The 15,671-nt window shown below is 54.6% G+C and overlaps 1 protein-coding gene across 3 annotated transcripts in view; it reads left to right on the top strand.

Moving 5' to 3' along the window:
* The window catches only part of SBNO2 (strawberry notch homolog 2), a 542,051-nt gene that overhangs the window by 122,430 nt on the left and 403,950 nt on the right, over nt 1-15,671 (top strand). The window contains exon 1 of one of the 3 annotated variants that reach the window (XM_069216342.1): nt 5,519-6,242. The exons of the other annotated variants lie outside the window; for them this stretch is intronic. Coding sequence (XP_069072443.1) covers nt 6,198-6,242 — 45 coding nt within the window. The 5' untranslated portion in view covers nt 5,519-6,197. Of the gene's footprint in view, nt 1-5,518; nt 6,243-15,671 lie in introns of those variants that run through there. 3 annotated transcript variants of the gene reach the window in all.

Raw genomic sequence — 15,671 nt, forward strand, 5'->3', positions numbered from 1 at the left:
TCTTCCTGCAGATATTGGTGTCAGGTGACTGTACGAGGGTGTGATTCTTCCTTCAGATTTTTGCGTCTGGTTACAGTACACGGTTGTGGTACCGCCTTCAGATGCTGGTGTCCGGTTACAGTACAAGGGTATGACCCCCCCTTCGGATGCTGGTGTCAGGTTACAGTACGAGGGTATGACCCCCCCCTTTCGGATGCTGGTGTCAGGTTACAGCACGAGGGTGTGACTCTTCCTTCAGATATTGGTGTCAGGTTACTGTACGAGGGTGTGAATCTTCCTTCAGATGTTTGTGTCAGGTTGTAGTACGAGGGTGTCATGCCTCCTTCAGATGCTGGAGTGGGGTTACAGTATGAGGGTGTGACCCCCCCCCCCCTTCAGATGCTGTTGTCGGGTTACAGTATGAGGGTGTGACCCCCCCTTCAGATGCTGGTGTCAGGTTATAGGTCGAGGGTGTGACCCCCCCTTCAGATGCTGGTGTCAGGTTACAGTACGAGGTTGTGTCCCTCCTTCAGATACTGGTGTCAGGTTACAATACGAGGGTGTGTGCCTCCTTCAGAGGCCTGGATCAGGTTACAGTATGAGGGTGTGATGACTCCTTTAGATGCTGGTGTCAGGTTACAGAACGAGGTTGTGTGCCCCCTCAAATGTTGGTGTCTGGTTACAATACGAGGGTGTGATTCTTCCTTCAGGTAGTGGTGTCTGGTTACAGTATGAGAGTGTGTGCCTCCTTCAGATGCTGGTGTCTGGTTACTGTACAAGGGTGTGGTACTTCCTTCAGAGGCCTGTATCAGGTTACAGTACGAGGGTGCGATGCCTCCTTTAGATGCTAGTGTCGGGTTACAGTACGATGGTGTGATTCTTCCTTCAGGTGTTGGTGTAGGGTTACAGTATAAGGGTGTGACCCCCCTTCAGATGCTGGTGTCAGGTTACAGTACGACGGTGTGACCCTCCTTCAGATGTTGGTGTCAGATTACAGTATGAGGGTGTGTTACCTCCTTCGGATGCTGGTGTCTAGGTTACAGTACGAGGGTGTGATTCCCCCCTTCAGATGCTATTGTCGGGTTACAGTATGAGGGTGTGACCCCCTTCAGATGCTGTTGTCTGGTTACAGTATGAGAGTGTGATCCCCCTTAAGATGCTGGTGTCAGGTTAACGTATGAGGGTGTGACCCCCCTTCAGATGCTGGTGTCAGGTTACAGTATGAGGGTGTGACCCCCACTTCAGATGCTGTTGTCGGGTTACAGTACGAGGGTGTGATTCCCCCCCTTCAGATGCTGTTGTCGGGTTACAGTATGAGGGTGTTACCCCCTTCAGAGGCTATTGTCTGGTTACAGTATGAGAGTGTGATCCCCCTTCAGATGCTGGTGTCAGGTTAATGTATGAGGGTGTGATCCCCCTTCAGATGCTGGTGTCAGGTTACAGTATGAGGGTGTGACCCCCCTTCAGATGCTGGTGTCAGGTTACAGTACGACGGTGTGACCCTCCTTCAGATGCTGGTGTCAGGTTACAGTACGAGGGTGTGACCCCCCCTTCAGATGCTGTTATTGGGTTACAGTATGAGGGTGTGACCCCCCTTCAGATGCTGGTGTCAGGTTACAGTATGAGGGTGTGACCCCCACTTCAGATGCTGTTGTCGGGTTACAGTATGAGGGAGTGACCCCCCCCTTCAGATACTGGTGTCAGGTTACAGGTCGAGGGTGTGACCCCCCTTCAGATGCTGGTGTCAGGTTACAGTACGACGGTGTGACCCTCCTTCAGATGCTGGTGTCAGGTTACAGTACGAGGGTGTGACCCCCCTTCAGATGCTGTTATTGGGTTACAGTATGAGGGTGTGACCCCCCTTCAGATGCGTGTGTCAGGTTACAGTACGGCAGTGTGACCCCCTTCAGATGTTGGTGTTGGGTTACAGTAGGAGGCTGTGGCACCTTCTTCAGAGGCCTGTGTCAGGTTACAGTGCGAGATGTGGTACCGCCTTCAGATTCTGGTGTCAGGTTACAGTATGAGGATGTGATTCTTCCGTCAGGTGTTGGTGTCAGGTTACTGTACGAAGGTGTGATTCTTCCTTCAGGTGTTTGTGTCAGTAATCAGATGCTGGTGTCAGGTTACAGTGCGAGGGTGTGGTACCTCCTTCAGATGCTGGTGTCAGGTTACAGTATGAGGGTGTGATTCTTCCTTCAGGTGTTGGTGTCAGGTTACAGTTCGAGGGTTTGGTACCTCTTTCAGAGGCCTGTGTCAGGTTACAGTACGAGGGTGTGGCATCTCCTTCAGATGCTGATGTCAGGTTACAGTGTGAGGGTGTGGTACCTCCTTCAGATAGTGGTGTCAGGTTACAGCATGAGGGTGTGGTACCTCCTTCAGGTGTTGGTGTCAGGTTACAGTGTGAGGGTGTGGTACCTCCTTCAGATGCTGGTGTCCGGTTACTGTATGAAGGCGTGGTACCTTCTTCAGATGCTGGTGTCAGGTTAGTGTGAAGGTGTGGTTCCTCCTGCAGATGCTGGTGTCAGGTTACAGTGTGACGTGTGGTACCTCCTTCAGATACTGGTGCCAGGTTACAGTGCGAGGATGTGATTCTTCGTTTAGGTGTTTGTGTCATATATGAGGGTGTTGGACCTCCTTCAGATGTTGGTGTCGGGTTACAGTATGAGAGTGTGGTATACCCTTCAGATGCTGCTGTCAGGTTACAGTGCGAGGGTGTGATTCTTCCTTCAGGTGTTTGTCATGTTACTGTACGAGGGTGTGGTACCTCCTTCAGAGGCCTGTGTCAGGTTACAGTGCGAGGTGTGGTACCTCCTTCAGATGTCGGTGTCAGGTTACAGTGCGAGGGTGTGATTCTTCCTTCAGGTGTTTGTGTTACGTTACTGTACAAGGGTGTGATTCTTCCTTCAGGTGTTTGTGTCAGGTTACAGTACGAGGATGTGGTACCTTCTTCAGGTGTTTGTGTCAGGTTACAGTGTGATGGTGTGGTACCTCCTTCAGATGCTGGTGTCCGGTTACTGTACGAAGGTGTAGTACCTCCTTCAGATGCTGGTGTCAGGTTACAGTGTGGTACCTCCTTCAGATGCTGGTTACAGTGTTAGGGTATGGTACCTCCTTCAGATGCTGGTGTCAGGTTACAGTGCAAGGGTGTGATTCCCCTTCAGAGGCCGGTGTCAGGTTACAGTGCAAGGGTGTGATTCCCCTTCAGAGGCCGGTGTCAGGTTACAGTGCAAGGGTGTGTGCCTCCTTCAGATGCTGGTGTCAGGTTACAGTGCAAGGGTGTGATTCCCCTTCAGAGGCCGGTGTCAGGTTACAGTGCAAGGGTGTGTGCCTCCTTCAGATGCTGGTGTCAGGTTACAGTGTGACGGTGTGGTACCTGCTTCAGATGCTGGTGTCAGGTTACAATATGAGGGTGTGATTTTTCCTTCAGGTGTTGGTGTCAGGTTACTGTACGAGGGTGTTGCCCTCCTTCAGATGCTGGTGTTAGGTTACAGTATGAGGGTGTGGTACTGCCTTCAGATGCTGGTGTCAGGTTACAGTGTGAGGGTGTGGTACCTCCTTCAGATGCTGGTGTCCGGTTACTGTATGAAGGTGTGGTACCTTCTTCAGGTGCTGGTGTCAGGTTAGTGTGAAGGTGTGGTACCTCCTTCAGATGCTGGTGTCCGGTTACAGTGTGACAGTGTAGTACCTCCTTCAGATGCTGGTGTCAGGTTACAGTGTGAGGGTGTGATGCCCCTTCAGATGCCAATGTCAGGTTACAGTGTGACTGTGTGGTACCTCCTTCAAATGCTGGTGTCAGGTTACAGTATGAGGGTGTGATTTTTCCTTCAGGTGTTTGTGTCACGTTACTGTATGAGGGTGTAGGACCTCCTTCAGATGCTGGTGTTTGGTTATAGTGCGAGGGTGTGATGCCCCCTTAAGATGATGGTGTCAGGTTACTGTACGAGGGTGTTGGACCTCCTTCAGAGGCCTGTGTCAGGTTACAGTGCCAGGGGGTAATGCCTCCTGTAGCGTTGGAGACACTGAGCTGCAGTTGCCTCCAGGTCACAGTGCTCCACTGCTCTTGGCAGTAGGTCACTGAGGGTGCAGCGCCCCATCTGCTCTTGGCAATAGGTCATGCCAAGAGCGTTTTTTACTCCCCTCACCCTGGCACATAGTCACTGCGTTAGGTCACAGGGTGTGGTGTCCCCCCAGGGGTTGATGCTATGTTACACTTTGAGTGTATGGTGCAACCTCTTGGTTCCAGGTCAACCTATGGTGAGGTGCCCCCTTGTTACCGGGCCACGCAAGGGCGCAGTGATCTCCTTTCCTCCAAGAACTGGGATATTGCTGATAGTGGCGTGCTGCCGCCTCCTCTCGGGACAGATCGCCTCTGGGCATAGGTCACTCCCGGATGTGTCCCCCCTTGGCACAGGTCACCCCAGGTAGTGGTAACCCCTTCCCCCTTGGCACAGGTTACCCAGGGTATGGTACCCCCTCGACTCCTGGCACAGGTTACCCAGGGGGCCACCCGCTTGGCAGAGGTCACCCTCCTTTCTTGGCACTGGTCACCTAGGGCGCAGCATCCCCCCACCCCACTTGGCACAGGTCACCCAGGGCGCAGTATCCCCTCTAGGCACAGGTCACCAGGAGGTGCAGCACCCCTCTCTTGGCACAGTTCACCCGGGTTGCAGCGCCCCTCCACTCTTGGCACAGGTCACTCCAGGTGCCTCCTCCACTTCTGGCACAGGTCACCCAACGGTGCTTTCCCCCACCCTTTGGCACAGCTCTTCCCTGGGGTGCTGCCCGCTTGACACAGGTCACCCTGAGTGCAGTACGCTCCCTTGGCACAGGTGGCCCCCGGGAGCCCTCCTTTGGCACAGGTGACGCCTGGGCCCCTCCCTTGGCACAGGTGGCCCCCGGGAGCCCTCCTTTGGCACAGGTGACGCCTGGGCCCCTCCCTTGGTACAGTCACCCCGGGGCCCCTCCCCTAGCCCCGCAGGCTCTGTGTGTACAGTGCGCCTGTGGTTGGGTTACAGCACAGACTGTAATTCTCATCAGGCTGCCAGTAATTTCCCTGACTTACCCGGAGCCATCATTTCCTGTAAGTCAGGCCGGGCGCTTAGAGGAAGTGGAGGGCCGGGGCAGGCGGGGCCGGGCAGGGGACAGGCTGTGCGGGGTTCGGGCACTGCTGGGTCCGGATAAGGGACAGGCTGTGCTGGGTCTGGTCAGGGAATAGTCAAGGCACAGGCTGTGCGGGGTCCGGGCAGGGGACAGTCAGAGGACAGGCTGTGCGGGGTCCGGGCAGGGGACAGGCTGTGCGGGGTCCGGGCAGGGGACAGTCAGAGGACAGGCTGTGCGGGGTCCGGGCAGGGGACAGGCTGTGCTGGGTCTGGCCAGGGAATAGTCAAGGCACAGGCTGTGCGGGGTCCGGGCAGGGGACAGGCTGTGCGGGCAAGGGACAGTCAGAGGACAGGCTGTGCGGGGTCCGGGCAGGGGACAGTCAGAGGACAGGCTGTGCGGGGTCCGGGCAGGGGACAGTCAGAGGACAGGCTGTGCGGGGTCCGGGCAGGGGACAGGCTGTGCGGGGTCCGGGCAGGGGACAGTCAGAGGACAGGCTGTGCGGGGTCCGGGCAGGGGACAGTCAAGGGACAGGCTGTGCGGGGTCCGGGCAGGGGACAGTCAAGGGACAGGCTGTGCGGGGTCCGGGCAGGTAACAGTCAGAGGACCGGCTGTCCGGGCAGGGGACAGTCAAGGGGCAGTCAGAGGACAGGCTGTGCGGGGTCCGGGCAGGGGACAGTCAAGGGACAGGCTGTCCGGGCAGGGGACAGTCAAGGGACAGGCTGTCCGGGCAGGGGACAGTCAAGGGACAGGCTGTGCGGGGTCCGTACTGTCCGGGTCCGGGCAGTGCAAAGCCTGTTCTGTGCAGAGTCCCTGCCCGGCTGTGAAGGTCCGGGCAGTGCAGAGAACAAGCCGAGCCCCTGCATACCCCGACCTGCCCCCGGGACTGCTTGCGGGGCTGCCCTGCTCTTCATGCTCGTGAGTGCCACCCCTCGGGGCCGCTGACTCCCCCGGGCGCGTGGCTATGCTTCGGGGTCCCTGATCGTGGCCCAGTCCGCGGGGCCCTGACCTGCTCTTCATGCTGGTGGAGCGGATTGCTGCCATGGTGAAGGATCCTTGCCAGGCTGGCAGTAGCGTGCTTCTCAGCTGTGCCAAGGGGCCAGGGAGCGGGCCCTGCCGCCATGTCCAAGATGCGCTTCTGGCTCAAGCTCTCCTCTCTAGACAAGGTAAGTCCCCCTGCTCCTTCCCTGGGGGGTCAGAAGGTGTGCCCTTGCTCCTTCCCTGGGGGGTCAGAAGGTGTGCCCTTGCTCCTTCCCTGGGGGGTCAGAAGGTGTGCCCTTGCTCCTTCCCTGGGGGGTCAGAAGGTGTGCCCTTGCTCCTTCCCTGGGGGGTCAGAAGGTGTGCCCCTGCTCCTTCCCTGGGGGGTCAGAAGGTGTGCCCCCGCTACTTCCCTGGGAGTTCAGAAGGTGTGCCTCTGCTCCTTTCCTGGGGGGGTCAGAAGGTGTGTCCCTGCCCCTTGTCCCATCCGTAGGGGTCAGAAGGTGTGCCCCCGCTACTTCCCTGGAGGTTCAGAAGGTGTGCCCCTGCCCCCTCCGTGGGGGTCAGAAGGTGTGCCCCTGCCCCTTGTTCCATCCGTGGGGGTCAGAAGGTGTGCCCCTGTCCCCTCCGTGGGGGTCAGAAGGTGTGCCCCTGCCCCTTGTTCCATCCGTGGGGGTCAGAAGGTGCGCCCCTGTCCCCTCCGTGGGGGTCAGAAGGTGTGCCCCTGCCCCTTGTCCCCTCCGTGTGGGTCAGAAGGTGTGCCCCTGCCCCTTGTTCCATCCGTGGGGGTCAGAAGGTGTGCCCCTGCTACTTCCCTGGGGGTTCAGAAGGTGTGCCCCTGCCCCTTGTGCCATCCGTGGGGGTCAGAAGGTGTGCCCCTGCCCTCTCCGTGGGGGAGGGGGGGCAGAAGGTGTGCCCCTGCCCCCTCCGTGGGGGTCAGGTGTGCCCCTGCCTCTGGGTATGAAGCCCCTGTCTCTTAGAAGGAGTGCGTAGAGCGGTGGTCTCTGTGCCCATCCGGTCGTGGGCCTCTCTGGGTAGGGTGAAGGTGAATGCCCCTGGGGGGTGGGTCAGAAGGTGGTCTCGGTGCCCCGGCTGTGCCCTCTACCTGCTGCCGTGGCCACAACACAACGTCTGTATAGTGGCGAAGTGTGAACCTTGTGTGTCGATCATTGCACTGCCGTTTGTCTAGCGCCTCCCTGCCCTCTGCCTGGGTTGTCGAGTAACTAAGTGTCCTTCATTCATCAAGCGTACAGCCCTTCAGTGCTCGGACACAGCCACGCGGCGCTGCAAGTTGCATCGGGTTAAGGCTGCTCCTCGAGCCCATGGTTAGTTGTGTGGGTGGGTGTGTGTATTTACATGTCTGGGTGTGTGAGAGAGACTGCAGGTGTGTGTGTGTATTTAGATGTGTGTAAAGTTGTGTGTTTGTGTGTGTGTGCAGGTGTGAATGCATGTGAGAGATTGTACAGGTGGGTGTGTATTTACATGTATGTGTGTGTGAGAGATACTGTGCAGGTGAGTGTGTATTTACATATATATGTGTGTGTGTGAGAGAGACTGCAGGTGTGAGTGTGTATTTGTAATGTACCTCTGTTTACCAGTTGTGTAAATGTGTGTGTTTGTATGTTCTTGTGTGTGTGTGTGTGTGTGTGTGTGTACCAGTGTGAATCTATGTGAGAACAGGTGTGGTGTGCGTGTGTGTGTACAGGTGCATGCAAGAGACTGTACAGGTTTGCGTGTATGTATTTACACATGTCTGTGTTTACTGCCTGTGTAAATGTGTGTGTATGTACTTTGTGTGTGCAGGTGTGAATGTATGTGAGACTGTACACGTGTGCTTCTGTATTTACATGTCTGTTTTTACTGGCTGTGTAAATGTGTGTGTTTGTATTTGTGTGTGTGTTTGTACTGGTGTGAATGTATGTGAGACCAGGTGTGGTGTGTGTGTGTGTGTGTGTGTGTGTACAGGCGTCAATGTATGCGAGAGACTGTACAGGTTTGCATGTGTGTATTTACACGTCTGTGTTTACTGCCTGTGTAAATGTGTGTGTATGTGCTTTGTGTGTGTGTGAATGTATGTGAGAGACTGTACGCGTGTGTGTGTGCATGTGTGTGAGAGACTGTGCAGGTGTGTGTATTTACATGTCTCTATTTACCGACTGTGTGTGTGTTTGTTTTTGGAGGTGTGAATGTAGGAGTACTGGTGTAGTATGTGTGTGTGCAGGTGTGAATTTATGTGAGACTTTACATGTGTGCGTATGTATTTACATATGTCTGTATGCATGTGTGTGTGTGAGAGACTGTGCAGGTGTGTGTATTTACATGTGTCTCTGTTTACCGTCTGTGTAAGTGTGTGTGTACTTGTGTGTGTGTGTTTTTGCTGGTGTGAATGTATGAGTACTGGTGTAGTATGTGTGTGTGTAGGTGTGAATGTGTGTGTGTATTTACGTGTGTCTGTGTTTACTGATTGTGGAAATGTGTGTGTTTATGTGTACTTTGTGTGTGTGTAGGTATGAATGTATGTGAGAGACTGTGCATGTGTATTTACGTGTGCCTGTGAGTGTGCGTGAGAGACTGTGCAGGCGTGTGTGTGTATTTACATGTGTCTCTGTTTACCAGCTGTGTAAGTGTGTGTGTTTGTATGTACTTGTGTGTGTGTTTTTTTTGCCGGTGTGAATGTATGAGTACTGTTGTATTATGTGTGTGTGCAGGTGTGAATGTATGTGAGAGGCTGTACATGTGTGTGTGTATTTACGTGTGTCTGTGCTAATGTGTGTGTTTGTACTTGTTTGTGTAGACGTGAATGTGTGAGTACAGGTGTAGTGTGTGTGTAGGTGTGAATGTATGTGAGCGGCTGTACATGTGTGTGTGTATTTACATGTGTCTGTTTTTATTGGTTGTGTTAATGTGTTTGTACCGGTATGAATGTATGTGTGAACTTGTGTGGAGTGTGCAGGTGTCAATGTGTGCAAGAGACTGTACAGGTTTGCATGTGTATATTTACACATCTGTGTCTTCTGCTTGTGTAAATGTGTCTGTTTGTGTGTACTTTGTGTGTGTTCAGGTGTGAATGTATGTGAGAGACTGTATAGTCGTGCGTGTGTATTTACATGTCTTTTTTTACTGGCTGTGTAAATGTATGTGTTTGTACTTGTGTGTTTCTTTTGTACCAGTGTGAATGTATGAGAGAACAGGTGTGGTGTGTGTGGGTACAGGTGCATGCAAGAGACTGTACAGGTTTGCATGTGTGTATTTACACATATCTGTGTTTACTGCCTGTGTAAATGTGTGTGTGTTTGTATGTACTTTGTGTGTGTGCAGGTGTGAATGTATGTGAGGCTCCACAGTTGTAGTGTGTGTGGGCACTGCTGTGTGTTTGTATGTACTGGTGTGTGTGTGGGTGTGAATGTATGTGAGAGTGTACAGGTGTATGTTTGTGGGCACAGGTGTGTGTTTGTATTGGTGTGTGTTTACAGGTGTGAATGTGAGAGTGCACATGTGTATGTGTGTGGGCACAGGTATGTGTACTGCTGCAGGTGTGAATGTATAGGTGTAGTGTGTGGGCACAGGTGTGTGTACCTACTGGTGTGTGTGTGCAGGTGTGAATGTATGTGAGACTGCACAGGTGTATGTTTGTATGTACTGGTGTGTGTAGGTGTGAATGTATGTGAGGGTGCACAGGTGTATGTTTGTACTGGTGTGTGTGTGCAGGTGTGAATGTATGTGAGTGCACAGATGTATGTTTGTACTGGTGTGTGTGTGCAGGTGTGAATGTATGTGAGATTCCACAGGTGGTGTGTGTGTGGGCACAGTGTATGTGTGGGGGCACAGGTGTGTGTATGTACTGGTGTGTGTGTGTGCAGGTGTGAATGTATGAGACTGCACAGGTGTGTGTGGGCACATGTGTATGTTTATATGTTCTGGTGTGTGTGTGTGTGCAGGTGTGAATGTATGAAAAACTGCACAGGTGTAGTGTGTGGGCACAGGTGTGTGTACTGATGTGTGTGTGTGTGTGCAGGTGTGAATGTATGAGAGACTGCACTGGTGTATGTGTGTGGGCACAGGTGTATGTTTATATATACTGGTGTGTGCAGGTGTGGATGTATGAGAGACTGCACAGGTGTGTGTGTGTGTGGGCACAGGTGTGTTTATGTACTGGTGTGTGTGCAGGTGTGAAGTTACGTGAGTGCATGGGTGCATGTATGTACTCGTGTGTGTGTGCAGGTGTGAATGTATGTGAGACTCCACAGGTGTCGTGTGTGTGGGCACATGTGTGTTTGCATGTACTGGTGTGTGTGTGAAGGGGTGAATGTATGTGACAGTGCACATGTGTATGTGTGAGGGCACCGGTGTGTGTATGTACTGGTGTGTGTGTGCAAGTGTGAATGTATGAGAGACTGCACAAGTGTAGTGTGGGCACAGGTGTGTGTTTGTACGTACTGGTGTGTGTGTGTGTGTGCAGGTGTGAATTTATGTGAGAGTGCACAGGTGTATATGTGGGCACAAGTATATTTTTGTATGCATTGGTGTGTGTGTGTGCATGCAGGTGTGAATGCATGAGACTCCACAGGTATAGTGTGTGTGGGCACAGGTGTGTGTGTGTGTGTATGTGCTGGTGTGTGTGTGTGTGCAGGTGTGAATGTATGTGAGAGTGCACATGTGTGTGTGGGGGGTACAGGTGTGTGTTTGTACTGGTGAGTGTGTAGATGTGAATGTGTGTGAGCACACGTGTGTGTGTATGTACTGGTGTGTGTGTGTGTGTGTGCAGGTGTGAATTTATGTGAGAGTGCACAGGTGTATATGTGGGCACAAGTATATTTTTGTATGCATTGGTGTGTGTGTGTGTGCATGCAGGTGTGAATGCATGAGACTCCACAGGTATAGTGTGTGTGGGCACAGGTGTGTGTGTGTATGTGCTGGTGTGTGTGTGTGCAGGTGTGAATGTATGTGAGAGTGCACGTGTGTGTGGGGGGTACAGGTGTGTGTTTGTACTGGTGAGTGTGTAGATGTGAATGTGTGTGAGCACGTGTGTGTGTATGTACTGGTGTGTGTGTGTGTGAGAGAGTGCACAGGTGTATGTGTGGGGGAACAGGTGTGTGTGTTTTTGTGCAGGTGTGAATGTATGTGAGAGTGCACAGGTGTATGTGGGGGAACAGGTGCGTGTTCGTATGTACTGGTGTGTGTGTGGTGAGAATGTATGTGAGAGTGCACAGGTGTATGTGTGGGGCACAGGTGTGTGTTTCTATGTACTTGTGTGTGTGTGCAGGTGTGAATGTATGTGAGGGTGCACAGCTGTATGTGTGGGGCACGGGTGTGTGTTTCTATGTACTTGTGTGTGTGTGCAGGTGTGAATGTATGTGAGAGTGCACAGGTGTATGTGTGGGGGAACAGGTGCGTGTTTGTATGTACTGGTGTGTGTGTGGAGGTGAGAATGTATGTGAGAGTGCACAGCTGTATGTGTGGGGCACGGGTGTGTGTGCAGGTGTGAATGTATGTGAGGGTGCACAGCTGTATGTGTGGGGCACGGGTGTGTGTTTCTATGTACTTGTGTGTGTGTGCAGGTGTGAATGTATGTGAGAGTGCACAGGTGTATGTGTGGGGGAACAGGTGCGTGTTTGTATGTACTGGTGTGTGTGTGGAGGTGAGAATGTATGTGAGAGTGCACAGCTGTATGTGTGGGGCACGGGTGTGTGTGCAGGTGTGAATGTATGTGAGGGTGCACAGCTGTATGTGTGGGGCACGGGTGTGTGTTTCTATGTACTTGTGTGTGTGTGCAGGTGTGAATGTATGTGAGAGTGCACAGGTGTATGTGTGGGGCACGGGTGTTTGTGTCTATGTACTTGTGTGTGTGCAGGTGTGAATGTATGTGAGAGTGCACAGGTGTATGTGTGGGGCACGGGTGTGTGTTTCTATGTACTTGTGTGTGTGTGCAGGTGTGAATGTATGTGAGAGTGCACAGGTGTATGTGTGGGGCACAGGTGTTTGTGTCTATGTACTTGTGTGTGTGTGCAGGTGTGAATGTATGTGAGAGTGCACAGGTGTATGTGTGGGGCACGGGTGTGTGTTTCTATGTACTTGTGTGTGTGTGCAGGTGTGAATGTATGTGAGAGTGCACAGGTGTATGTGTGGGGCACGGGTGTTTGTGTCTATGTACTTGTGTGTGTGCAGGTGTGAATGTATGTGAGTGCACAGGTGTATGTGTGGGGCACTGGTGTGTGTTTCTATGTACTTGTGTGTGTGTGTGCAGGTGTGAATGTATGTGAGAGTGCACAGGTGTCTGTGTGGGGCACGGGTGTGTGTTTCTATGTACTTGTGTGTGTGTGTGTGCAGGTGTGAATGTATGTGAGGGTGCACAGGTGTATGTGTGGGGCACGGGTGTTTGTGTCTATGTACTTGTGTGTGTGCAGGTGTGAATGTATGTGAGGGTGCACAGCTGTATGTGTGGGGCACGGGTGTGTGTTTCTATGTACTGGTGTGAATGTGCAGGTGTGAATGTATGTGAGAGTGCACAGGTGTATGTGTGGGGCACAGGTGTTTGTGTCTATGTACTTGTGTGTGTGCAGGTGTGAATGTATGTGAGGGTGCACAGCTGTATGTGTGGGGCACGGGTGTTTGTGTCTATGTACTTGTGTATGTGCAGGTGTGAATGTATGTGAGGGTGCACAGCTGTATGTGTGGGGCACGGGTGTGTGTTTCTATGTACTGGTGTGTGTGTGCAGGTGTGAATGTATGTGAGAGTGCACAGGTGTATGTGTGGGGCACGGGTGTTTGTGTCTATGTACTTGTGTGTGTGCAGGTGTGAATGTATGTGAGGGTGCACAGCTGTATGTGTGGGGCACGGGTGTTTGTGTCTATGTACTTGTGTGTGTGCAGGTGTGAATGTATGTGAGGGTGCACAGCTGTATGTGTGGGGCACGGGTGTGTGTTTCTATGTACTGGTGTGTGTGTGCAGGTGTGAATGTATGTGAGAGTGCACAGGTGTATGTGTGGGGCACGGGTGTGTGTTTCTATGTACTGGTGTGTGTGTGCAGGTGTGAATGTATGTGAGAGTGCACAGGTGTATGTGTGGGGCACGGGTGTTTGTGTCTATGTACTTGTGTGTGTGCAGGTGTGAATGTATGTGAGGGTGCACAGCTGTATGTGTGGGGGCACAGGTGTGTTTTGTACCCTAAGGAGTGTCATAGTTCGTGTCCACGCCCCTTGATCTGTAACAAACTCTTGTTGTTATTTCACAACTGTTAGTGATTCACGGCACACGTGCCTCCCCCCTCACAACTGCCCCCACCTCAAACGTGTGCACAGCTGCCCCAGGCACAGTTGTCCCTCTCAATGCTCCATTGCCTGTCTCTGCCCCCTAGCAGCCCTCCCCCTCCATGCCCCCTCTGCCTTCCCCTGGCACCCCCCTCCATGCCACCTCTCCCTCCCCCCTCCATGCTACCTGTGCCTCCTCTCCCCTCGGTACCTGTCCCCCTCCATGCCCCCTCTGCCTCCCCCTCCCCTTGGCACCTCTCCTCCTCCATGCCCCCTCTGCCTCCCCCTGGCACCCCCCTCCATGCCACCTCTCCCTCCCCCCTCCATGCTACCTGTGCCTCCTCTCCCCTCTGTACCTGTCCCCCTCCATGCCCCCTCTGCCTCCCCCTCCCCTTGGCACCTCTCCTCCTCCATGCCACCTCTTCCTCCCCCCTCCATGCCACCTCTCCCTCCCCCCTCCATGCTACCTGTGCCTCCTCTCCCCTCGGTACCTGTCCCCCTCCATGCCCCCTCTGCCTCACCCTCCCCTTGGCATACTCCCCCTCCCCTTGGCACCCCCCTCCATGCCACCTCTCCCTCCCCCCTCCATGCCACCTCTCCCTCCCCCCTCCATGCTACCTGTGCCTCCTCTCCCCTCGGTACCTGTCCCCCTCCATGCCCCCTCTGCCTCACCCTCCCCTTGGCACCTCTCCTCCTCCAAGCCCCCTCTGCCTCCCCCTCCCCTTGGCACCTCCCTCCATGTCACCTCTCCCTCCCCCTTCCCTTGCCACTCTACCCCGCCCCTTCGCACCTCTTCCCCCTCCCCTTGCCACCTCTCTCCCTCCCATTGGCACCTCTCCCCCTCCATGCCACCTCTGCTTCCTCCATGCCACTTCTCCCCCTCCATGCCACCTCTGCCTCACCCTCCCCTTGGCATACTTCCCCTTGGGACGTCTCCCCCTCGCCATGGCACCTCCCCCTCCCCTTGGCACCCCCCTCCATGCCACTTCTCCCTCCCCCTTCCCTTGCCACTCTCCCCCCGCCCCTTGGCACCCCTTCTCCCTCCCCTTGGCACCTCCCCATCCATGCCACCGCTCCCTCCCCTTGGTACTCTCCCCCTTCCCTTTGGCACTCCCACCCCCCTCCATGCCACCTCCCCCCCCTTTGGAACCTCTGCACCTCCCCCTGGCACCCCCCTCAATGTCACCTCTCCCTCCCCCTTCCCTTGGCACCTCTTCCCCTGCCCTTGGCACCGCCCCCATGCCACCTCTCCCTCCCATTGGCACCTCCCCCCAACATTGGCACCCCTTCCTTTGCAGCCCTCCCCCTTCCCTTTGCACCCCTCCCCCTTCACTTGGTACCTCTCCCCTCCATGTCACCTCTGCCTCATCCTGGCACCCTTATCCCCCATCCTTCTCCCACTACTCTCTGACCCCAGCACTTCTCTCTCCCTCCGCACTCCATCCCATGACTTCTCCCCCAGCAGTCCTCCTCTCTCCCTCAGCACTCCCTTCCCTCTCCCATGACTTCTCCCCCAGCAGTCCTCCTCTCTCCCTCAGCACTCCCTTCCCTCTCCCATGACTTCTCCCCCAGCAGTCCTCCTCTCTCCCTCAGCACTCCCTTCCCTCTCCCATGACTTCTCCCCCAGCAGTCCTCCTCTCTCCCTCAGCACTCCCTTCCCTCTCCCATGACTTCTCCCCCAGCAGTCCTCCTCTCCCTCAGCTTCCCTCTCCCATGACTTCTCCCCCAGCACTCCCTTCCCTCTCCCATGACTTCTCCCACAGCAGTCCTCCTCTCCCTCAGCACTCCCTTCCCTCTCCCATGACTTCTCCCCCAGCAGTCCTCCTCTCCCTCAGCACTCCCTTCCCTCTCCCATGACTTCTCCCCCAGCAGTCCTCCTCTCTCCCTCAGCACTCCCTTCCCTCTCCCATGACTTCTCCCCCAGCAGTCCTCCTCTCCCTCAGCACTCCCTTCCCTCTCCCATGACTTCTCCCCCAGCAGTCCTCCTCTCCCTCAGCACTCCCTTCCCTCTCCCATGACTTCTCCCCCAGCAGTCCTCCTCTCCCTCAGCACTCCCTTCCCTCTCCCATGACTTCTCCCCCAGCAGTCCTCCTCTCTCCCTCAGCACTCCCTTCCCTCTCCCATGACTTCTCCCCAGCAGTCCTCCTCTCCCTCAGCACTCCCTTCCCTCTCCCATGACTTCTCCCCCAGCAGTCCTCCTCTCCCTCAGCACTCCCTTCCCTCTCCCATGACTTCTCTCTCCCCAGTAGTCCTCCTCTCCCTCAGCACTCCCTTCCCTCTCCCATGACTTCTCCCCCAGCAGTCCTCCTCTCTCCCTCAGCACTCCCTTCCCTCTCCCATGACTTATCCCCCAGCAGTCCTCCTCTCCC

This window comes from Pleurodeles waltl, chromosome 12 (genome assembly GCF_031143425.1).
Source record: "Pleurodeles waltl isolate 20211129_DDA chromosome 12, aPleWal1.hap1.20221129, whole genome shotgun sequence".
In the NCBI taxonomy this organism is placed as follows: Eukaryota; Metazoa; Chordata; class Amphibia; order Caudata; family Salamandridae; genus Pleurodeles; species Pleurodeles waltl.